At 38.3% G+C, this 25,891-nt stretch overlaps 1 protein-coding gene across 2 annotated transcripts in view; it reads left to right on the top strand.

Annotated features, from left to right (window-relative positions):
• The window catches only part of LOC113443601 (voltage-gated potassium channel KCNC1-like), a 49,221-nt gene extending 33,242 nt beyond the window's left edge, over positions 1-15,979 (top strand). The window contains exons 4-5 of one of the 2 annotated variants that reach the window (XM_087917644.1): positions 4,333-4,453; positions 7,353-7,438. In XM_087917644.1, the coding sequence (XP_087773770.1) occupies positions 4,333-4,430 (98 nt within the window). In that variant the 3' untranslated portion in view covers positions 4,431-4,453; positions 7,353-7,438. Of the gene's footprint in view, positions 1-4,332; positions 4,454-7,352; positions 7,439-15,767 lie in introns of those variants that run through there. The other variant, XM_026711943.2, reaches the window with a different exon arrangement.
• The last annotated feature ends 9,912 nt before the right edge of the window (positions 15,980-25,891 follow it).

Here is a 25,891-nt window from a genome sequence, read left to right as displayed (position 1 = left end):
AAGCTCTATCTCAGTTTACTGAAATTAGTTCTCTTAAAGTTCAAGATTCTACTTTGACTTTGTTCTATGACTTGTGCTTGCATAATGTTGAATTCCAATATTGCATGATCACTTCCCCCCAGGGTTCCTTTAGCCTCAACATCTTCTATCATTTCATCTCTGTTAATGAGAATTGTCCAATATGGCTGATTCCCTAGTTCCCTTCTTTTGGAGGGGGGCGGGGGGAGACAAGTGCTAGGTTTGTCAGGAACCTGTTTGATCTTCCACTTGGTACAGAGTTTGTCTCTCAGTTGATATCAGGATAGTTAAAGTCCTCCATTACTATTGTGATGTGCTTCCTACATACTTTAGTTAATTGACTAGCAGTGGAGAAAACATGGTAACTGCTCGCATGCGATGGCTAATTAATTCAAATGTATGCAGATTATACCTTGAAAGGGGGATAAAGTATTGTTCAGATGCTGGTTTTTATTAATTGAAGTACAAAATCTAATTTGACACCGGACAGACTATTAGCTAGTGCACCACTGGCTTATGCTGATTAAATGAATTTAATGAAGCTTCCTGGTAGCCTTCTCGCAATCAAGAAACCTTCTCCCCACCAACATGGCTTCCATGTTTGCCATAAACTCAGCTGCAATGAATGCATGAGTATTTATGTCGCATGGGTTCCTCTTTCCCAAGGAGCATCCCTATTTGTGGTTAGTCACCGTGTGCGAGTTGGATAGCCATATAAATTTGATCAACTGCTAAATGAACAAATAAATAGTTGTGTTCAATGAACACTAATGCAATATTAATGGCTATGAAGAAGTATGTAAGTTATTGCTTGTGGTATGCATTCCATATGTTGACTTTTTTCAGAGGCTGCCTTCTTCCCTTGAAGGGATATTTATGCACTGCACTAGTGGTAAATCTATACTGTCACCAGTGAACATGAATATAGATAATTTGCTGTATGTGGCACTATGTAAATAAGGAGTGTCCGATCTTGGCAACGTTAAGACCTGGGGATTTCAATTCACAGAATTCCCATGCCACCCATGCTGGCTGAGGAATTCTGGGAATTGAAGACCATAAGTCATAAAGTTGCCAAGATGGGGAACCCAATGTAAACAGTGAGATATGGTAGCCTCTTACTATCCAGTGTTGTCTCCTTGATTTGCAACCTTTTTTCACTGCAGACACCATCGGTCTGGAGCCTCTTTATAGGCTAAAATCAGGTAGAGCAGAAGCAACGTACAATCAAAATTGGTGGGAGGGACTTTGAGGAGACTTTCTTTCTTAATCTATTTCTCTTCTGCCTTACAAGGAAGGAATCGGGAAACAAAAACATTGTAATTTTTACCAGAGATCCTATATCTTCTCCAAGTAAAACATAAAAACTATTATAGCTTCTCCTTAGAGTCATTGGCAAAATCCAATATTTTCATCAAAATGAGTGAAGTAGCATCATACTTCTGCAGCCCCAGTGGAGCTCTTAACCTAGGTAGCCACACATACAATTCAAATAGAAGTCTAGATTGGTGAGTTGCTTTCAGTGAAAAATGTTTCTAATACCTACAGTCTGCAAGAAAAAAACCAAGCTCAGGGAGCACTGAGGACCTTGCAGTAATTTGCTTAATAACTTTCTGACGGTGAGAACAATCAACCAATGGAACAGCTTGCCCTCTGAAGTTGTGGGAGCGCCATCACTTGAGACTTTCAAGAAGAGACTGGACTGCCATTTGTCAGAAATGGTGTAGGGTCTCCTGCTTAGGTAGGGGGTTGGACTAGATGACCTACAAGGTCCCTTCCAACTCTGATTATCTGTTAACTATGGCAAAAATGGTTGCAAAATTGGGCACAACATGTAACAATTGCCTTGCTTTGCAACAGAAATTCTGGTGCCAATAGTGGTCATGTCAAAGATATCCTGTAAATTGCTTTTGGAAGAAGGCTTATCCCATAATTCTGATATTTCCCTGAAGAGCTTCTGATCGGCTTCTGAAGAAGCCAGCCAAGCTAGGGCCGTAGTTTGAGTAACATGAAGAAGGCTGAATATCTTTTAGCAAAATAAAATAAATGGTGCAGTTAGGTAAGTGTAGGAAACCAACAATATGTTTCATAGGCTTGCTGCTAAAGTTTTCAGTTTCTTCTCTTAAATTTTAATCTACATGGAAACGTGTTTTAAGCCAGACCCAGGCATTTGCCTATGCTCTTCAGAGCAAATGAAAGCATGTACAGGAAAAAATCATTATTAATTTTCCTATTTGTACGTGTGCATATTTTAATACGTATTGAAAATAAGGTCAACTGTCATTTGGCAAAAGATAGCTAAAAAATTCAAGGAGTTGTTCCTGAAAAAGGTGACAAGACAATAAGAAAAGGTATATGAGCATAAGAGAGCACATTTTAAATAGCACTGAAGAAATTGCTTGTACTACATTTTTATGATTAACAAACTTGATTTAAAAATAGGGGAATTCAGATGGACCTCAGTTGTAGCCCAACTTAGAAATTACTTATGGATCTTAATCCAAAATAAAATGAAAAGTAGATCGTTGTTGATTTGCATATGGTGATTAATCTACATGCGCAAAAGAAAATTCCATATTGCTTAGCACCAAGGCTAAGAGTATGCAGACAAAATTTAGATATAGCTTAAGGCAAGGGCTGATAGGTTAAATCTTGTATTAGTGGATGAGAAGCTATTTGTATTTTCATTTCTTTAAAAATGTTTAAAGGTTTAATTTTTCACCAGCCAGATTGACTTTTCAGAGGAAACCACCAAGAGTCAAGGACTTAGTCTGTATTTTGCATTTATATATTTATTTCTTTGTTTGCTTGCTTTTTTTTTAAAAAAAATTATCTATTTCACAGTATTTGTAACTTGCCCCAAGCTGCGGATTCTCTCCAGAGTGCCACAGAAAAAAAAAACATAGAATAAAAATTAAAAGAGAGATTCCTTCCTCCTCTCCCCCAGATAGCTACATTAAACATTAAAAAGCATAATTAAAAGCATAATGGGATAGTTTTCTTTTAATAGCTTTATAAAATGCTGGGAGAAAAGGCAAAGATATCCCCAGTTTTGGCCTATCCAAACTATAGTCTGCCCATCTTCGAAGATGTCCAAGATAGAATGAAAAAACTGCCCACATTATTTTTATAGTTTTTATTTTTACCAGCATCATAAAGAATATTTTGGGTTGAACAGTAGCAGCTGTATCAAGATAAGCTCCATTACTCTAGGACAGCGTTTCTCAATTTTGGTGATGTTAAAATGTATGGCCTTCAATTCCCAGAATTCCCTAGCAAGCAATTAATAGAAAGTTTGCTGGTTCATTCAGATAAATGAAGATTTAGACCCAAGCAAGTGAGGGTGAACTGCTGCCTCAGACTAGTGTGGCATGATATGATAACCCATCTGATAAGTTGCAAACACCAATAAATAAACGATGATGAGATCACTTTAGACTTCATTAAAAAATGTAAAGGAAAAGATTTATTAGACAAAATTAAGAAATTCAAGAACTATCAAGCAGTCATGTTCCTGTTAAAATCACAATACTCTATTACAATATATTTAAAAGGAATGGTTAGCATAATTTAAATTCAAACTTTCATGAATCTTCCTCAAAACCATGCCTGCTGGATATTCTCTGACAGAAAGAAAATATTAATGATGATTTGATATTGGAACCCCTGGGAGTTCAGAAGAGAGAGAGTGGATTTTTCTGGACAGAAAAATAATATTTTTATTTTAAATATTATATATTATAGAATATATATTCATTTCTTCCATAAGCAGCAGAGGAAAATCATAATCCACTTAATGGATATTGCCCCAGTAGCCTTTAGGGCCAAGAATGGATTTGAACTCAGATCCCTCTGAATCAAAGCTAGCATTCCTGACTATAGCATCATTCCATTTAAACAGGAGGAAAGAGAAGGTTAAAAATTAAAATTAATGGGGAAAATAATAACAGCTTTCTCTGACTTGGCACCTTCCAGATTTTCTGGAACAGCAACTCCCAAATTTTCCAGCCAAGAGTTTTGCTAGAGACCTTGGAAATTACCATTCTGAAGGGCTGTCAGGTTAAGAAGGATTGGTATAATATGATAGAACAGGTGAGTCAAGCAACAGTCTGGGAGCAGAGCAGGTAAGCGGGTAGGTGGTTTTCGACAGCCATGCCTCCCTTGACTTCATCACATGCTCATTTTCAGTGCCTCCTCCTCCTCACACCACCTCTGTCTGTTTTTCCCACCCCCGACCCCCTTTTCATCTCCATCCATTGCTCCTATCCCTACCCCTCCCTTTATTCCACTGCCCACCAAATCTGGGCCCCACAGGCGCCCGCCGCCTGCCACCGACAGCATTTGACTCCTCTGCCACCTCCTGGTACCTGCATGACTACAATGCCAACGCAGCTCCTTGGAAGCATGAGTAGGAGGCCTGGAAAACAGGGAATTGGTGAGTAGGCTTTCCCCATTGCTCTCCATGCCCTTGACTCACACTCTCAGTTTGGTCTACTTGCACCTTGCAACCCCCTCCAAAAGAACATTTGACATAACTCTGAAGGTTCCTCCTCTTCCTCCACTCAGGTTCTTGATTTCATTTAGGCTTCTCTGGTGGTAGAACAACAGCAAAAAGGGGCCATAAGAACTGCATTGTTAGCAGGGAAGTTTCTCTGAGGAGAAACAAAAAGCAACAACAGGCTAGGCTAGATTGTCCCACACAAACACTGTTTTTAATTTTTTTGCTGGTTTTCTTTTTGCAGAAAGTTTTTGACATTTGGAAGCATTACAAATGTAATTACCTCTTTGTACAGGTAGTCTTCGACTTACGGCCACAATTTAGTCTACAATTCTGTTGCAAAATGAGGCAGTTGTAAAGTGCATTCTGCTTCATTTTTCGACTGTTTTTGCCACCGTTGCTAAGTGAATCACTGCAGTTGTTAAGGGAATTGTGTAGTCATTAAGATAATCTGCCCTCCCCACATTGACTTCGCTTGTTAAAAGCTGGCTGAAGGTTACCAATAGTGATCCCATGAACCCAGAACACTACAATTGTTATAAATGCATACTGGTTGCCATGCCTCCAAATTTTTATCACGTGACGATAGTATGCAATGGTAATAAGGGTGAAAACTGGCCATAAATCACATTTTTCAGTTGCTGTAACTTTCAATGATTACTAAACAAATGGTCGTAAGTCAAGGACTATCTGAACAGGAGTCTAATACAGTGCTATCAGCTTTTCAACTCATTGGCATCTCATTCTTGTTTCATGTTTCAGCCAGCCTTCGGATGTTCCTCTGTGTGAACTAAAATGGGACCGAATCATATTCCTTTTTTTTTTTTAGCACAGACCACATATAACATTAAATCTTGGAGTAATGCTTAAGGGATCACAGAACTTTAATGAAGGTGTCTCGTAAGTCATTAATAAAACCTTCTACTTAGTGCAAGTTATGATTTCATGGAAAAGTGAGTTAATTTTAGGAATAATTTAAAAATATGATTAACTATGACTGCATGATCTGGATTGCAAAGCTGTGCAGAGGAGGGCAGCAAAGAGATACAGTACAGAAAATCTGTTTCTTGCTTCCCTCCGGTGGTTGAATAGGGGATTGATTGATTGATTGATTGACTGACTGTTTGATTTGAAACCCATATCTGCTATCCTTACAGAAGATTTCTAATACAGGTAGTCCTCGATTTATGATCACAATTAAGCCAAATTTGTTGTTAAGTGAGGCAGTTGTTCAGTGAGTTTTGCCCCATTTTATGTCCTTTCTTGCCAGAATTGTTAAGTGAATCACTGCAGTTGATAATAGCAATAGCACTTAGACTTATATACTGCTTTACAGTGCTTTATAGCCCCTCTCTAAGGGGTTTACAGAGTCAGCACATCGCCCCCAACAACCTGGGTCCTCATTTTACCCACCTTGGAAGGAAGGAAGGCTGAGTCAACCTGGAGCCTGGTGGGATTTGAACTTCCAAACTGTAGGCAGCTGGCTGCAGCAGAAGTAGCCTGCAGTACTGCACTCTAACCACTGTGGCCCAGAGGCTTGTTAAGTGAATCTGGCTTCCCCACTTACTTTGCTTGTCAGAAGGTTACAAAGGGCAATCACATGATGTTGGGACACAGCCACAGCCATAAGTGTGAACCATCTGAATTTTGATTACATGATCGTGGGGATGCTACAATTGTGAAAAACAGTCAGAAATCATTTTTTTCATTGCCCTTGTAACTTTGAACAGTCACTAAATGAACTGTCGTAAGTCGAGGACTACCTGTAAATTAGATCATTTTTTATTTTACATGTATACTGCCTGATTAGAAGAGTAATTATTATTCTTATCCTGTAGCCTTTTCCCCTCAAATGCCATTTTCTAGATCATTGACCCTCTTGCCCCTTAGCAATGCTAATTAAATATATGCTGCTACTGTATTGGACGTAGAATTTATATTCCGTTGCAATGGCCGAAAGCTATTAAAATGTTACTTCCATGAGGTTATTCCTTATCCTCATTAAAGCCATTTAAATTGGCAGTGATCATCTTTTGTACCACTAACAGCCTAATATTATCTCTGTCAACCTATTTATGACTATAAAAATAGTTCTCCTGAATAAGAGACCTTCTAGTATTATAGGAAAGAGGAAAAACCTTTGTGTAATCAATTGTACGCCTTTCTCATTTTACCACTTTTAATTTTAGATTAGAAAACCTGCTTGTTCAGATGAAGAACCGCCCCCACTTCCAGGTTTTTTTTCCCCTGGACTAACCATTTTTGTACATTTCATAGAATTTGTAGCGTAAATATCCACTTTATGAGTTTATTATTTCTTTTAAGAAATTATATGCTGTACTGAGCTGTAATATATATTTTGGACCAAGTTGGGCTGACAATTTATGACAGACTTTTAATATGCCAAATATATCACAAATAAAGGTTTAATTGTATTTGGAGAGCTGTGAAAGAACAATCCACATTTTCTTTTAATTAGCTGTGTTTCTCAGAGTTGGCAACTTTCAAATAGATGCACTCCAGTTCCCAGAATTCCCTAGCCAAAACAAAGTTGCCAAGTCTCAGAAACAACGAATTAGTTGCAGAGGCTACCTTCTGTTGGAATATTAACAGGGAATAGCATCAAGACATCCTTGTTCGAGCTTGGAAGTCAAGCAGGGTCTGCTATAGTTAGGACTAGAGAAAACTCAGAAACCTCCCAAACCTTTCATTGGAAAAACTTACTGATCTAAAAATGGTGTCCAACTAAGAAGGGCAAGACAATAACTTTGCCAATCAATAGTTAGGATGTAGGATGGATACACAGGATACTTGACCAACTCTTTTTCTTTTACAGTAAACCAGGACCTGTTCAGTGCTGAATTGATAACTGGCATGTTCATTACTATGGAAGACAAGCTCATTGGTTTTATTCAGGCAGAAAGGGTATTTACACATATCCATTTATCACTGTAAGAGATTGTGCTGGGGTGTCTACAGGGAAGTGGTAAAAAATTAGTCCAAAATGGCAGCCACAACAATGGGTTTGAAATCCTGTCTCCTTTTTTATCTAGGATCAAGATACCACAAAGTTTGAGAAACCTCACAGTACAAGTAGTCCTCGACTTACAACAGTTCCTTTAGTGAGCGTTCGAAGTTACTCTGGTACTGAAAAATGTGACTTGTGGCTGTTTTTCACACTTACAACCATTGCAACCATCCCCATGATTGTGTGATCAAAATTCAGATGCTTAGCAATTGGTTCATATTTATCACAGTTGCTGTGTCCTGGGGTTATGTGATCATCTTTTGCAACCTTCTGACAATCAAAATCAATGGGGAAGCTAGATTCTCTTAACAATTGTGTTACCAACTTAATAACTGTAGTGATTCACTTAACAGCTGTTGCAAGAAAGGTTGTAAAATGGGGAGGAATCACTGAACAGATATCTCACAACAGAAATTTGGGGATCAACTGTGCTCATAAGTCAAGGACTACCTGCAGTGATTTCCATGTGTGTATTTATATAGAGAGCAGGGTTTCTAACCTCAGCAAATTTAAAATGTGTGGAACAGGCTGGGGAATTCTGGGAGATGAACTCTGTACATCTTAAAGTTGCTGAACTTGAGAAACACTAATATACAGCAGTATATGCAAATATGCAAACCAGCAGATTTTTAAATCCTATTTTTAAGCAATACTTTTCTATTATTGAAGTGATGCTTACAGTGAAGTATTTATACTGTCACTGTAAATCTCTGTCAAGAACTTAGAGCCACACAATCAGGCAATGTATTAGCATTAGGCAGTTCACTTAACTGCACCCCCATTTTATATAACTCTGGGACACGGGCATACGTGTACATATGCACAGGTTACCAAAGGAGTTTTTTTCCTCTCCAATTTCTGAAAGTCAAATCATACAAAAAGGATGTATCAGGCTATCTCTTCATTCTTGTCTTCTCTTCTCTTCTCTGGTACAGATAAAATAACAATTAACTACTTCAGGTTAATCACAAGCCATAGTATATCATGTTAGTCCCTTGCCAGATCCTTCTTCTTACTTTAAAATTAATTATAAACATTTATTAGTGTTTAACAGAAGACTTACAAAAAGCCTCAAACCCAGGGAGTCATACAGTAAGGGAATCAACAAGGAAAGGAAAGTGACCAAGCATGAGCAGATGTGAACATATTGTAAGGATGTTATTTTTAGGCATGATGTTAATTTCAGTCTCAGAGCTCAAGGTAGTATATTCCATACATAGATTTCTCCAACCAATGGTGCTCTGGATTTGTGAGGCCCTCCAGAGGCTGGGTTGGGAATTACAGGAGTCAAAGTTTAGCGCATGGAAAGGGTACCATGTTCGGGAAAAGCTTCTTTAGTATGCATGCAAACAAGTTGCAGTCCCCCTTTTTTTACAATCAGGATTAAAATTCAAAAGAGACAGCAGCAAAGCTGGGCCAAGTCGCTCAAAATTTTGCTGGTTTGGGTAGAGTGCCAATATCTTCATTTCTATTCTTTTCAGCTATCATATATATAGACACAGATTCATACATACCTTCCTAATTCCCCCTCCTCCCCCGCTCCCATGTCCTATGTGCTTTGGCTTTATTTCATTATTATCTGTTTTCATTTTCAGGGCAAATATTGCGCCTGTCCATGGAAGAGAACGATGGGGAGTCCCATAGCCCTAGAACTGAGAGTTGGGATGTCAAACAGTACCTGTCCTTAAAGCATAGAATGGAGGAAAAAAGAGAGTGTTTTAAAAAGCAACATTTTTCAAACCTGCCAACTTTAAGATGTGTGCACTTCAATTACCAGAATTCCTCAGTCAGCCATGCTGGCTGGGAATTCTGGGAGTTAAAGTCCATACCTCTTAAAATTGCCAAGTTTGAAAGACATCCTTTAAAGGGACATTGAAGATGGACACCATTAGGGGAACAAATTGATGGAGCTTGGGGTTATGGGTACAGAGTTGAGGTGAAATTGGGAGGAGCTGAATTGTTGAAAGGGTAAAAAAAAACAGACAACACAATCCATGGCTTCACTGAGTCACAGAGATAGGTAACATCTCAATACCATCCATCGTGAGCAAAGCTTCTTCTTCCTGGCACAGATGGGGCTTCCCTCGTGTTCTTCCCAATGGTGGGCTGCATCAATATTTGATTCCAATTAATGCCCCATTTCATACGTCTTGTAGGGTCTACTCTGTATTCTCGTAACGCCCCGACTGCGTGAGCCAGGTACGTATCTTGTGCCATACACCTCAGCCTGCTTATTTATACACCTGGGGGTTAATGGGGAAATTTTTCCATTTTTCACAGGCAACTGGTTAGAGATGTCTGGATGAAGCTGAGGCTTCATGCCAGCCTTTGATTCAGGGATTGGGTGGAGAAGGACAAAAATCCAAAACAATTCCATCAAACAGCCTTTAGACTTCTTGTCATGGACTAATTGCTTATGCCAATATTTGTAGCCCCAAAGGATTGAAAAAATTAAATCATGACGATTCTGAGCATTAGATGAAATTCTTAGGGGAATCTAGGGTTGGTTGCACAGTTTAATTGCCCAGCAGTACCATGATTCTTGCTTTATGCTTTCCATTGGGCAGATTCAAACAATTTTGTCCATCTAAATTCTTGGTACAATTCTCGCCATTCACACTTTTTAATTTTCCTATGTGTGTGCAAATCAGTGCTCCTCTCTTTTTTCCATGTGCCCATTGTTTTGCATATGTTTACCTGAACATCTGTGTTATGAACATATGCAAAACCCCAAATCATGGCCAAGGAAATAAAGGAGTGGCTTGCCCTGGTTGCAAAATTGAATTCTGGGTGTAGACTCCAACAGTGTGTGCAAAAACAGGTAAGTGTCAAACAGAGTGGCTGGTGAAATGTTTGGATATCATTGCATGCCAAGGAAGCTTGGCTTCCCATTTGCACATTCATAACTAGTGCTAATGGGACAGAAACAATACAATATATTTGCATGCATACCTCATTCAAGCTGCAGGTGAACCTAAAGGATAAGCGTGCAATCTGCTGCTTAGTTGCATTTAATTTAAAGAGTTGCACGTGAAAATAAACTGGATAGTCTCCTTGCTTCTTAAGTTTTGCTTCATTCAAGTAATTCTGTACAATTTTAGAGAATTGTACAGTAAAAAGTAAAAGTTTGCTTGGTGTGAGCGAACCTTAGAATGTGCAAATTGTTCCTGTGTAGGTAAAAATGAACCGATGAGCACAGGAAATCTGCACTTTGCACGTGCTGTTATTCCTTTTGCTCCATGCTGCGTGTCAAAAGAAAGGGCGAGCACATGCTGATTATTTGCAAAACTCTCCTTCTTCTGCACATAAAGGAGTGAATGTTTGCTTGCACAAGCTATCCTGCTTAGCACTTCCAGCCCGTGTGATCAGGTATTTGTGTCTTTCTTTGTTCCCAGCTCTGATTACCGCCTGAGACTGGCTGGGCATGTGAACTCCAGCGCTCCCTGGAGGAGGTCAGCCCTGCTCTGCTTTCACTCCAATCTCACTTGTTGCTTTTTGTGTGGTGTTGGGGGCTGCTGGCAAATAAATAAGGAGGCCTTAGGACATGGTCCTCTGTCTTTAGTCAGGTTTCTCTCTCCTGCTCAGGACTGAGTTGGGGTATCACACCAGGTCTATTTGGATATGTTTGCATGACTCCTCTGGTTAACTTATTGTCAGTTATGGAATCATAAACTAATCAAATTAGCTAGGTTAGCACATAATTGTTAGGCTAAATCATTGTGACCTTGTTTCTGTTTATCGTGTCATGTGAACACATATGTGTAGCAGGGCTGAACAACAGTCATCTCTGATACAGAATAACACTTTTACATGAAAGTACAGGTAGTTCTCAATTTACAACCTTCCATTAATAGTTATGATGAACTCAAAAAGATGTACTGATATGACCGTTGTACTACACCTGCTATCTGTACTGAGTTATGAGAGGGAGGGAGGGAGGGAGTTTGGCTTCCACAAGCTAAGGAATTGCACCAGATTTGTAATAGATTTAGTGCAATATTCTGATCAGAAAGCCTCTCTGTTACACACTGTGAATATGTAAAAGCATGATCATCTGATAATAGGAGCATGCTTTGTAGAGTGTCCGTGGGATGACATGTAATGACTTACTACCTGCATGCAAACATACAAAAGCATTACATACTGTATACCATGCCATTATACGTCTGCAGAGTGCACACTGATATATGGAGTGGTATACTTTACATGTATATTGTACTATATACCTGAATCATCAGGTTCCAATTCACAACAGTCTGCAGTATGTATACTGAAGTGCTGCAGAGAGGGTACACAAGCACAACAAATGAATATCTCCTGATATTCATTTGTATTGGTCTAGATCAGCCTTCTACTATTTGGTGGTCTTCAGATGTATAAGATTAAAACTTCCATAATTCCCAGATAGCATGAGTAGTTTAGCTGGAGAATATCAGGTTGGAGATGGATAGGTGGCTGGACAGAATGATAGCCAGACTAACAGATCAATATCCAATAAACATACACGCTATATTTTCATAATATACCATAAACATCTCAGAATAGCATCTGTGGTGTGTGTTCTCAACTACTTTCTTTTAATGGAAAGAAGTGTTTTTAATAAAACAAATATTAAAAAATAAAACAAATTCCATGCATATTAACAGTAGCATATACATTATACAGGGTTTTTCAAACTGAATTCTCTTTGAATTTGATGGGGTTCCCTGAGAAATTAAGAGACAAAAAAACCTTAACTAACTTGAATATATAAAATTAAATTATATGCACAAACTTCATTTTATTAGCAATATTTATCCCTAGTTGTGCCTTTTGATCAGGAATTCCAATTTTTTAACAGGTTCTATAGCCTGAAAAAAATTGAACACCCACCCTCCTACTCTCAGTTATATGACTCATGTGTCAGCCATGTTTAACCTGGAACATACCGGTATATTTAAAGTATGTTTCATATATCCCTTCTTCAAACAGCATATTAATTACATGCATTACATTAATATTATGAATACACTTATAATGGTTTGACCCTCACATGCATCATCTGGAATAAACTCCCATTTAATACAGATCACGCTACCAAGAGTCTTACCAAGTGTTATACTACTGAATCTTATAACCAACTGTGCATTTACCTTTGGAAGAGCTTCAAAGTTTGCATTGGGGCCTCTCCATCTTTCAGCATTCTTAGGCTGCCTCACTCCGTCCCAGAACCAACACCATTTTCAGAGCAGCTACAATGAATCATGGCTCTTTCCCAATGTGATGAGCACAAGAAATGTTTCTTCCATTGGGAGGAGGTGTGTGGAGACAAAGGTATGGGGCCCTGTAGGGTAGGATGCAGGCCCCAAGGCCTATGGGGTGGGAAGCAAAGGAGGAGATGGGAGAGGCCCAGAGTAGGCCGCATGTGAGCTAGGAAAGTACCGCACTGCTAGCCTGGGCTTGCACTCAGCCTCCATTTAATGACCACATCAGAAAAAGGGGTGGAGGTTGTTAAGCAGAATGATCATGCAATCGCCTCGCTTAATGACCACTACAACTTTCAACCATAATGGCCAGACTCCATTAAAGTTGTGTGTCAAGGGCTACCTGTAAGGGCCTAAGGACATGGCTCTTCCAGTTGGCCTGTGACCCCAATCTGTGAATAGCACAATGGAGGGGGTTGATCGAGTAACAATCGATCCTACCTCCCCCATTGTGCCTCTGCCCTTCCCACAGGTCCTTTGGGTGGCCAATAAATTTTATAAATAAAAACCAAATGTGTAATGACAAGCTGCCTACCAAAGTAGGCTTTAGTTTGCTGGTTGTTACTTTCCTCTATGAGATACACAAAACATTTAAGTCATAACATGTTCTATTCCCGTGCATCTCCTCAACAGGTATATTGTTGTATGAAGCAAGTTTGCCCTGCATGGTTTTGTCTGTATTGCACAATCGGCTGTGAGTTGTGTAGCAAACATGTAAATGGTGACAGTGAGGATCATCTACATAAATAAGTGTAAAATAAGGGGAAAAACAGGTTTTTAGGAGAGGGGACAGAATGGAAGGTCATGGTGGGAATTGCTCTGACAGCAAAAGGGTTTTTCAGATTAAATTTCTCCTCCTCTATACAGTCTGTGATCCCTATAATTATCAGCCTTTCTTTCTTTAGGATACGTGCGTTTTTTTAAACGGGCAAACTTTTTTTCCTTCTCTTATGCAGGATATGCCCTTTATTTTTTTCTGCCTGCATTTTATATATTTTGGAATGGTTGGGGTTGGGAGGGTGTTATATAGATGCCAAACAGAATTATAAAGTTTAGCCACTATACATTGAATTAGGGAAAATCGGTGTCTAGGAGTATTTTTAATTAGCTTTTTTTCTGGCATTCTACTTTTGAATGAAGATTAATCTTATTTGGGGGAACAATTCCCATCTGGAACAGTAACAACTCCATTCCAGAGGTATCCAGAGGAGGGAAGTTAAAAAAAATTAAGATAGTAGCCAGAACTGTATGATTGAAGCTTCATCCTTTTTTCACATATGCTGAAACAAACTTAAAAGGGGCAGGGTTTCAATTCACATGTTTGTGGCCACCATATTGACTTTTTGACAACCCCTCTGAGGACACCACAGATTGATAAAAGAAAAGAGAGGGCCTTGTACTCCTAAATTCTGCTTCTCAGAACAGATTGTCCTTTGTAAATAGGAAAAGCTAAAGGGAAATGACAGTCTCTGCTGCTCATAGCTCTAACAGTGCTGTGAGAGCCTGTAGGGCAGTCTTTTCAAGCTTAGCCATTTTAAGATGCATGAACTTCAACTCCCAGAATTCCCCAACCAACAAGGAATTCTGAAATTGAAGTCCACACATCTTGAAAACAACCAGAGTTGAGAAATGCTACTATAGGGTGTAATTTCTGAAGTGCTGGACCATAGCCATAGAAAATCAGAACTCAGTTTGCTGCTTAGAGAGTGATACCATTAAAACAAACGAGGGAAATATGGTTCCATCAAGAAAAGATGGAATAATCACATAAGAAAAAAAGGAAATAAAAATAGACAATAGTTTTCAATTCAGGTGGAAAGGGGCAGCCCATTTCCAGATTTGTTATCCCAGAATTGTCCCCTTGATTGTAATAATAGCAACCAAATAATCTAGGCCTAGTAGGATTCTCATACCCACATATCACCTGCTTTGCTAATCTGTGTTCTGAAAGGCCTGTGAGGTTGGAGGAATTTATGGTACTACTGGGAAGTAAGCAAGAATTCATTTGAAGCCTGGATGGAACATACCAGCCTAATCATTAGATATTGTTTTGATTTAAATAATTATTAAGGTTTTTTGGAGTCAATTATTATACAGTTCAAAGTTGAGCTTTGATATAGAATATGACATGGGTTTGTCATGGTTGGTGGTTTGAGATGCTGGTAAAGATGCAGGCTAAGGTCTAAAGTGAAGGAATCAGGGCATTTCCAGACAATGTTTTCAGTGGACAATTATTCTGCCTTATTCATAGCATTTTAAAGGAGCAGAAATCCAGATGAGCCTATTTTCTATCCACTAAAAAAAAACACTGAAAAAAGAATGAAAGAGAAAATGGAATTGTTGCACTAATGCTTTTGACAGGCTTTAGTAGGTCACTCCACTGGCAATACCTTCAACCAGATTTAGCAGTTTTATACAGCTAGTTAGTTGTTGTATTTAGCGAACTCTGCTGATCTAGGAACTGCCCTATAGCTGTCTAGATAGCAGTATGGAAGTACTGAAATAGCACAGTTTGGTTTTTGAACGTCCCAATTGCCCAATTGTGTTGAGAATGCAAATTTTTAAAGAGTACCAAATTGCGAGAAGACTGTTCTAAACCTTCACAAAGTGTGACTTAATATTAGTGAAATGCTGCTTTAATTAAAACAAAATCAAACCAAGTATCCCAGTTTGGACCGTACAGCGAGCATCTCTGCAGCTGATGAAGAATTGGGAATGGAGGAGAAAAAGTTGCCGTTTCAGAAATCATGATTATGAAACCACAGATTTTTAAATGCAGCCAACATTGGGGTAAATGGAGCAGATCTGAATCAGTGTAAAGTTATCAGTGAAACATAGCAGAAAGTAGCTTTTTCCCCTCTGTACGCTATTGAGATTGCCTGACAGAGTGCCATTAAGTCTTAACCGGACTTGTGTTTTGTGCATTCATTCACTCACTTCTCTCATCTCTCTCTTTTCTTCCTGACAGCGCTCCCCACAGGCTATGAGAAGTCCCACAGCCTGAACAGCATTGCTGGTCTACCTCCATCTCCAGCACCCCTTTCCTTTGGCTCACCTGGTTCCGTCCGACGTCCTCGCTCGCCCATCCCTTCCATACTCTAGAGACACACCAGGAATGCTTGGGGTTAGCTTGTATGTTTGTTTCTTTAAAAACAAGAAGAAGGAAAAGGAAAAAGAAAAGGTAATGCCAAAAGATAGGGGGGGGCAGAGTTAAAGGCAAAGAAAACACTCTCTGCCAAATGCATTGGAACACACAAAATGCGGGAGACACCCATACAGGTGGTGTTGCACTAAATTTGCACTTTCTGGAGCATCCATGAGAATTCTGAGGCCTGAAGCCTTCGATCCCTGTAGCTTTGAATCAGGAGTACAGCTTAAGCATCTACTGCAGGAGGAAGGGTGAGGGATGGTTTGCTCTGAAAATCCAAACACTCCAAAAGCAGGAGAGATGTGTCAAGGACAAACATTGCAGGAAAGAGCCCAAGGCCCTCCTTTCTGGATTCTCTGCATCCTTCCCTTCATCCACCTTATCGGACTGCACAGTATTTCTCTGACCCTGGCTTTGCAGTTTCTCTCTCTCTGTTTAACGCTCTTTCCCTTTTCATCATCTTACTCAGGACTGTAATGAGCCATAGAGCCTTCCTTCCTTCCTTTCCTTCTGTTTTGTGTCTCTCGGTCTGCACCTTGTTATCTACGTTTGTTTCTCTGTCCTTCCTATCTATCTCTGAACTTTTCCCATAGTAAAATCTATCTCTATGTTAAATCTTCCCTCACAAATAACAAGTTTCCAGTCTTTCTAGCTGTCTCTCTCTTAACTTTCCTTATTTCCTTAATGAGCGGTTCTCATTCTTTAAACACATGAACCCTCCACCGTTTCTCTGAAGAAGGCCATCCACTCATCTGCCTTGGGTCTTCTGTCGTTCCTTGGAATCGTTCTTCTGTTCTGTGCATGGATCTTCCATCAATCACAAGCAATAAGGTCAGACTCTCCCTTCTGCCTGGATGCATGATAACGACTTTCCTATGATGTAGATAATCCAAGAATAACCAAGTTCCCACAGATGAAAGAGCTGAAGGTAAGCGCAGAGACCAGGATGGGGTCTGGGAGAAGGCAACTCCAGCATCTGACTAGGTTTGAAGGAGAAGCTAGAGAACCCGCCTCCTCCTTTTGCCTCTCTCTCCTTTCTTCTCTTTTGTTTGTTTCTTTTTCCACACACAGAAAAGGACAATGGAGCACTACTTGTTGAGGTGGGTGCTTTCACTGTGATTTTTTTTCCTCTTTCCATCCAAAGTCGAGATGGGATGCTTGTTTGATCTGATTGCAAAAAAAACCCAAACAAACAAACCCACAAGAGTGTGGAAAACAAAGAGATATGAGAACAACAACCAAGAGAACGCAGGAAAAAGAAATCTATTTTTCAACCGAAAAAGAATAACCACAGGATCAGAAAATTTATTGGCAACTGCACAGGGAAAGATATCTTCCCTATGTTTCTTCTGGAACAAGAAAATATAGGACATGTCACTGAGCACTTGAGTATGGGACACCTGGTTTTTTCAAAGCAATGCTGCTGATACAGACAAAAAAAAAACATAAGGAATAGCACCACCGAGCTAAACTATTTAGAATCTGCATTTTTCAAGCCAGCATGTATTTGCATGTAATACTGTAAGCGACAATATTTAATGTTATATGCAAAAGCAAATGAAAAAAAAATGACAAAAAAGAAGTACAAAAAAGCAAAAAGAGGTATATTTTCCTTCAGGACTTGAAATCCCCTGCAACAAAAAACATCACCAAATTTAGCAAGTACCCCCTCCCCCTGATCTGTTTCCATCCTGCAAGGGGGTAAGAAGCACTGTACATTGTAGGAGATGGATGTATCCTAAAGGGCTTTTTCCTTCCCTGGGCATGTATCACGGATGGCGATAAGATGCTGGCAGAGCAAGCCCTTTGTCCTTGAGCAAAATCCAAGAGCTTCTTGTTTGTTAAGAAAATGTTCATATGATCTGAAATGATGCAAGGGGGAAGAATAGCTTATACTCATTGCTAATTCACATAGTAAATTCCAGAGGAGAAGACAGTGCGGGGGGAGCGAGGCTGGCATTTTATTATGTGGACATTGAGGAAGTAGCTTGGCGGGAATATAAAAGGCAGAATTTGGTCAAACTGGGAATACGACATTGAGAAATGCTGTACTACAATCCCTTGTATATATAGGCGTTACCTTTAGCTGACATATATTTTAGCACAGGAATTCTGTTTCATCAGAGTGGTGTAAAACTCCAAACAGTGTGTTCCTTTTCTAGATGTTATCTTATTGGAGGCTACCAATCTTCAGTGCCTCAGCTTCCATTCAAAACCTGTTTTCCTAGCAATTAATTGTAGGAAGAAAATTAAGCACCTCAACGTGGTTCAAAAATATACACAACCAGTCTGGTTACCTTTCTTTTTTTTAAATGAGTGATAAGATTTGCAGATTTGCACAGCTCAAGTTTTCCAATGAATGTACTTTTGAGGAATGCAAAATATCATGTTTTGCAAGATGCTCAGGACCGAAGAGGGAATAGTTAGCAGCATGTTAGTTTCTTGAAGTTTTTAAAAGAATTTCTTAAGTCTACCCATCCTATGGGCATAGTTCTGGAGTTGACTATACCAACAACATAGGTCACAGGAAGGTTGATTACTTTGGCAGCAAAATATATCTGGCATGTTATCAGAGTGTGAATTATATGGAGAGATTTGTAACTGGAGCAACATGGCTCATTCCATAGGCAGTCTAAAATGTAGCTTTCTAAGGCCAAATATCACAAGTAGCTGAAGCAATAGTTGTCCCACTATCATGCATTATTCTGATACTTCTTGTTGGCAGGCTTTTCATTGACAGGCTATATAGGCAACGAATGGCACAAACCAAGCTATTCTGTAAAATACAGTTAGTCAACAGTGATCTGACCATTATTTGTTATTGGTCCGTGTAAAGTCTGTGAACATGACTAAATGCATCACACCATCTTCAGCATCTGAATGGCTTCTTAGCAAAGGGATAGGTATCTCCATTAAATAACCTTTTTTATGATCTTATGGTTAAAATAACCAGCACCAGTAGTACATATCATTATGGTAAGTGTGTGTTCAACTCTCAGAGAGCTAATAAATTATCTGAAGGACCCTCTAGAAGCACTTCTAATATAGATTTGTTTGTTTGTTTGGTCATATTAATGTTCTGCCTTTCCTTCTCTTCCATAGCATTTCACCCTACAAAACACCCTACAAAAATGTGATGGTACAAGTTGTAATATTCAGTAGTAAAAAAACCTAAAACATAAATTGCTTTCCTTTTTTGTTAGTCATATTAAACAAAAATTGTTTAGCTTAGACCAGCATTTTTTTTTTAACTTGGCCATTGTAAGATATTTGGACTCCAACTCCCAGAATTCCCTAATCAACAAATCTGGGAGTTGAAGTCCATATATAGTAAAATGTCTAGTTTGAAAACACTGGCTTAGAAGACCATGGATATCTAAACTGATTTTTCTCTCTAGCTAATGGCTACCACATATTGATAGATCAAAGGAAATAATATTGTGAACAGTTGAGATAAAACGATACAGACTTTTCTGACATCAGATCAAAAGAATTCATAGATCTAGGTCTACGTTAATATGTCATTATTTCAACTGACACTTGAAAGGGCCTTGTTTTCTTGAAATACTTGACCTAATGCCCAATCTACATCTGCACTTGTAAAAAAAAGTGCTAGTTTTCACTATCAGAGTGGCAAATCTTTGAATAAAACAAAGATGATTAAAAAAAACTAAAAGTGAAAGGAGGTGAGATTGAGATATTATGGATAGAAAACAAATTGAGACAAAAAGGATATTTGAATAATACTATTTCTGCTAAGTGAAACAACAAACATGTAGATTTTTTTCTCTCCTTTTTTTATTATTCCATAATACAAATTTGGAAGTCTTTAATCTTCCTTCCTCCCTCCCTCCCTCCTTCCCTTCCTTCCTTTTTTTCTCTGAATTAAGAATTTCTAGTGTCTATGGGGCAAAGTTCTTAAATTAGAATAAAGAGATGGAAATGGCTAAAAGTATATTTTGACTTATTAAGCTATGTTTGTATCAGTGAAAAGAATAGCTAGCATCTTTTCTTAGTCTATTTTTTAAATTGTTCCCATTGACAATATTTTTTGACTGGTCAAAATTATGGAAGGGTTTATAATGAAGTCAAGGTTCCTAGATTTGTGTGTGTGTGTGTGTGTGTGTGTGTACGTTGTTTTTATAACAATAAAACTGGTCCCTAATAGATCTGAAGAATATCTGGTATTGATTTTGTAATGAAAGAATTTTATATACATGAGATGCAGTGGCAATTGAATGAACATCCATTAGACTCAAATGGAATAAAAATTGTTTCACCTTGCTTTGCAAATTTATAGTTGCAAAATCTTCAGGCTTGTTCATTGATTTCCTTTCCTCTTCCTGCACATGGGGACCTCTTTAACCTACTTTTAGAAACTAACTATGGTTCCCCATTATATCTCAACTTGGAAATCACAGTTGCTCTAGATAGACTTTGTTAAAAGCTATCAGATCAATTTAGAAGTGATAGGAAATTGTGGTTTGTTCAAAAACAAAGGATCAGAGCTCCCAGAATATACAAGACAGAATGAGAAAGAGAAATGATGCAAATCTCATTGTACACAAAATATTTTGTCATTACAACTGAATAGACAGGATTTATTGAAATAAATCTTTTTAGTGTATTTTGATAGCTTAGATAGATAAGGCTGTAGTTTTTACGTAAGAAAACACTAAATACAACCATCGAGTTTCTACAATTTGTTCCTCATCCATAATGTTATTATTCCTAGACTTGGTATACGTCAATTAATATAGAATAATAATTAAATTAGTTAAGATTTTTGGTAGAAATAGTTATTATTGTATTTTTAAACTCCCGACATAATTTCTTTCTCAGCATAATCAAATCATTAAATAATAAAACAATCAAATCAAATTAATTGCCCATCATATTATATTGAAATCTCTCAATTAAGAAAAAGCTATATGGCCAAATGAAACAAACTTTCCTGAAAAACAATAAAGATGAAAATCATGTTAGTATGTTGATGAAAAAACAAAAAAAATTCTTGCCACATGTATTCATTTGTCTGCTACACCCCCCCTAAATTACATGATTTCATAGGAAAATATATCACGGAATTAATCCAAAGTAATTAATAATGTAATCATAATTTGATTTAATCAATCAAAAGTCAGTTCCAAATCCTCTATATTTGAAGGCTGCAAATGATATATGTCACCAAAGTGTCATGCTAATAGTAAGCACATTTTAATTAAAAGTTTTGATTCTGATATAACCAATGAAAGAATCAATTTCCTTGTTTTTGCAGTCGAGGATGCTTGTTAAGAACTTTAGAGATGATCAACAATTCCATGACAATGTCATTTGGAACTTGTGATTATCATAATTTATATATAAAGCAAACTGTCCGTGGTGTAAACTAGTCTATATGTATATGTTTTCTTAAGTTTTCGTGGGTACTTACATGTGTGGTATTCAGCTTTGTTCGAGTATTTTCCAACGTCATTATAGTTGTGCTTTTAAAGTTGTAGCAACGTTTCGGCAGAATCTCATCTGCCATCATCAGGCTTCTGTATTGTGTTCGTCTGTGAGTCAGACTTTTACAGTTGTTTCAGTTTTAAATTTGGGGCTAGCCTACTGCTGTGCCAGAATGGTTTTTTCTTCATCCTGATTGGTTGGGAATTTTGATCTGTGTTTATTGGTCTTGGGGAGGTGCTTCAGTCTCTGCATGTGTAGACTGGAAGGCTCCTCCTCCTCCTCCACGGGACTCCTCCCCAGCGTTCCCCAGTTTTGGCAAAGAAAAGAGAAATAAACACCCTCATCCTCAATACCCTAACAATTCATTGGCCGGAACAAGACCCCACCAGATGGGAAAAGGGGTGGGGCTGGGTGCTCTTCACAGCTCAAAGAGAACGGGCGTATCAGGTAAGTACCAATGCCCTTTCTCCCATGAGCTGTTCAGAGCATCCAGTAGTGGACATACCAAAGCTTGGCCTGTCCTATGGGAGGGACTCCATCTGGCATGGAATCTCCTCCTGGTCCCTGTGGACCCGTTGCAGAACTCTTCTGCCAAAGGAAGCCTCAGCGGATGCAACCACATCAATTTTATAATGTCTAATGAATGGCGATGGGGAAGCCCAAGTTGCGGCTCGACAAATTTCAGTTATTGGTGCCTGTGTGGCCCACGCTGCCGATGTTGCAGCGCTCCTTGTTGAACGAGCTGTAATGGCCTATCGTAGAAGGTGAGACCTTGCCTCTCTGAGTGTTGGGCTGAAAGGATACGAATAAGGCCTCCATTTTTCTGAAAGGCGCTGTGCGTTTGATATATATTTGCAATGCTTGCCTCACATCAAGCCTATGCCATTGCCATTCCATCCCTTGGGATGGTCTGGGGCAAAAATTAGGAAGTATCAGCTCCTATGCCCTATGAAAAGCAGAGTTAATTTTGGGTATAAATGTAGGATCAGGGCAAAGGACCACCCAGTCAGCATGGAAAACACAAAGATCTTGTCTGATAGACAAGGCTGCAATCTCCAAAATACGATGAGCAGAAGTGATCGCTACGAGGAAGACTACTTTATACATCAGAAATTGAAGACTTGATGATTTCAATGGTTCGAAAGGACCCGTAGTGAGTGCGACAAGAACCTTGTTGACGTCCCAGGTGGGATAACGGTGTACCGCTGGAGGGCATAAATTTGTGGCTCCTCAAAGGAAAGTCCGTATGTGTGGATGATGGGAAAGAGAAATTAGGCCTTCACAAGTGAGAACTGATGCCAAGGCAGCCACCTGTCTTTTCAACGTATTAGGTGATAACCCCTTGTCAAATCCCTCTTGCAAGAACTCTAGAATTTGAGCCACAGAAGGAGAGGTAGGATCAATTTGGGACTCAGAAACACCAATCAAGCAGAACACAGCAAACTCCAAGACCAATAAACACAGACCAAGACTCCCAACCAATCAGGATGAAGAAAAAAACATTCTGGTACAGCAGTAGGCTAGCCCCAAATTTAAAACTGAAACAACTGTAAAAGTCTGACTCACAGATGAACACAATACAGAAACCTGATGATGGCAGATGAGATTCTGCCAAAACGTTGCTACAACTTTAAAAGCACAACTATCATGACGTTGGAAAATACCTGAACAAAGCTGAATACCATATACATACATACATACATACATACATACATACATACACATACATATATCAGGAAAGATGTTTGGATGTCAACTCCCAGAAGTTCTCAACCAGCCAGAATTCTGAGAGCTGAAGTCCACACATCTTCAAGCAGCCAAGGTTGAGAAACACTGCTCCAGAGAATTTAGAATTTGGTTCGCAAAAGAATGCAACTAGGTTCAGATAATTATGTCTGCACCTCTATTTACCTGGGAAATTTGAGTTTGAGGGAGCCGGGTTGTGTTTTTTTCTAGAAGAAAAAGAGGGTTTGTGTCTTCCAGTATGGCTAAAAATTGTCCTGGCAATGAAAATTGCTCTTAAAATCAATGGAGGCTTTCTCACAATATTAAATACCAGCAGTGACATATAAAACCTAGGTTATATTGAGGCTATAAACTATGTCTGTAGCATTCTACTTTCGACCCTTTAGGACTACAGGAAAAAAACAAAGAAGGTTTAGCACCCAAAAAAACTAAAGCAGGATTCCTAGCCAACTATCATTTTGCACATCTTAAGTTTTTTTATTTGCAGTGGGAATTTTTTTTGAAAAGTTTACTCTTGTAAAGTGTAATTCTGTAGCATAGAATCATAGCTGGTGAAAGCACCCAAAGTTGCATTTGATGATAAGAGATGATAAGACAATTTTCTCTGAAACTTTTCTTTTTCATTGAAGATTTCTGTGCCCATACAAAAAGAGAAGGGGGAAAAAAACCTTTCAGCAGCCCACCACACCTAATCAAACATACCCATCTTACATACTATGCAAATATTTTTGTGGGTGCCTGTTTGAGCTCACCCCCTCCCCAGACTTGCACAGTTCAAAGGATGGAAGCTCTTTATGCAATGATTTCTATGCAAAATAAACAAATAAAAATATAAAAAATGGCTAGATTCAGGAGGGCAGTTGGGAGCATAGGAAAAACATAGGAAGGATGAATTAATGCAGATGACTATTTTTTTTTTAAAAAAAAGTTCCCTTTTGTGGTGCATATTCCACAATCTGCTTCCAAAATGGGGACAGTTGTTCAGTTGGTCATATTGACCTATATATCTCTCTGAAGGATATGTCACTTTGTATGTATATTGTAATTAGACTGGAGATGAAGAGGCTTTAAATTTAAGAAAGGTGTGGTCTTGACAAAAGCTGTGATTAGGGGGATACAGTACTATCTAGTAAGTACAGTAAAATTAATACATTAATTGTTTCTAAGTGAACATTCATAGGATTGTATATTGTCTATTTTTCCTTTTCCATTAATATGACCATTTTGTCTTCTCATTATCTGGATGCTCTGAACGACTAAGAATAAAAGACATGGCAGTAGGCTTTCTAGATTAGAGATTCCAATAGCAAAAGGCTTATGTACAGATAATGTTTGTATTAATTGTAGATTTCCTACCAAGAGTTCTTCTGCCTTTAAAAGGTGGGTGCAGAAGATGATGGGGCAGGCTCATTTAGCATTTCTGCTATGTTGCGTTTTAAATATTGTCTGTCCCCTTCCTACCCCATTTAGCAGGGTCAAAGTGCAACTTCCTTTAGCAAGAGTTTCATTTATTTTAATTGCTTTCATTTGTATAATTTGATTTGGCTGGTTTGTCAGAGTTGATTGATGTTGATTGAGTTTGCATAGGACAGTTTGTGTGACCCAGTTCTCCTGGATTGTACCATTTCAATAGATGAACTGGTGGAAAGAATGTTCCCCAGGCTTGTAAATTGCTAATCTCTCCGGCTTAAATAACATAGTCAGGACAGGAGAATTTTGGAAATAGATTAAAATAGGTCTGTGATTTTTTTTTCCTGATTATATTAGTAATATGCATGAGAATCTTAGCTAAATAATATTTGTTAGGGCTTAGTAACTTGTCTGGACTTGATCTGTGTGAATTCAAGCCCACATTATAAACTATTGTTTGTAGAAAACTAGCAAGTCCGGTAAATAAACTAATCTATAAGCTTGACATTGGTAAGGAAAGACAAAGTTCTTACTGCAGCCAAGAATCCTGTAGTCCTTTTTGCATTCAGAACTGGGATTGGCCCAGGAGAGTCATAATATCTGTCTTTTACAAGTAAATAATTGGCTCTGAATAAGTAGCTTGAGATAACATATTTGTAGAATTGATATGGGTGAATCATAGTACCATTTAAAGATCAATATCACTTTCTCTTATGTCATTTCTTTTCACTCTTCCTTTGCAGTATTTTCTTCCTTGACAAGATGAAAAAATACCCATTTTGTATGAAAAATTATGTTAGCAATAGACATTGCCTTGCTTTTCCATTTCAGATATTGTCATTGGAATAATTTTCTTGCTTGGGTTTTGTTGTTGTTATTGTTGTTCTTGAGAAGTTATTGGTCATTTATATGTCAATAGAAACATTTTAAGCTTCTCATATTGTTTAGATGTATTTTAAATGAGGGCACTTGTGGTTGCTTAATTCACTATCACTGATGCAAGTGAAGAAAGAATTTTCATTTTAAAAAACTAATTATATCATGTCTATTTGCAAGAAATGAAGCCAGGTTTGAGAGATATTTTTTTAAACTATTCCAAACCATGGGAGGGAAAATAGAAACCTTTCCAAAGGAAATAATCTGGTAATGTTAAATATCATTAATATTTTCCACACATAAAATACTGTTTATCACTGCTGATCATCTACTATAATAGAAACGGATATTTGAATTCAAATATAAGCACAAAGTAAAAAAAAATGAACTATGTTAGTGCTTTTTCTGAGGTGTTTACAAAATCAGTTAATTAAATTATGGCAGCATTTTTAATAAACCATTTTTAAACTTGCCAA

This window comes from Pseudonaja textilis, chromosome Z (assembly GCF_049901715.1).
Source record: "Pseudonaja textilis isolate UNSWEBS1 chromosome Z, rPseTex1.2, whole genome shotgun sequence".
Taxonomy (NCBI): domain Eukaryota; kingdom Metazoa; phylum Chordata; class Lepidosauria; order Squamata; family Elapidae; genus Pseudonaja; species Pseudonaja textilis.
This window is presented reverse-complemented; position numbering and strand designations above follow the sequence as displayed.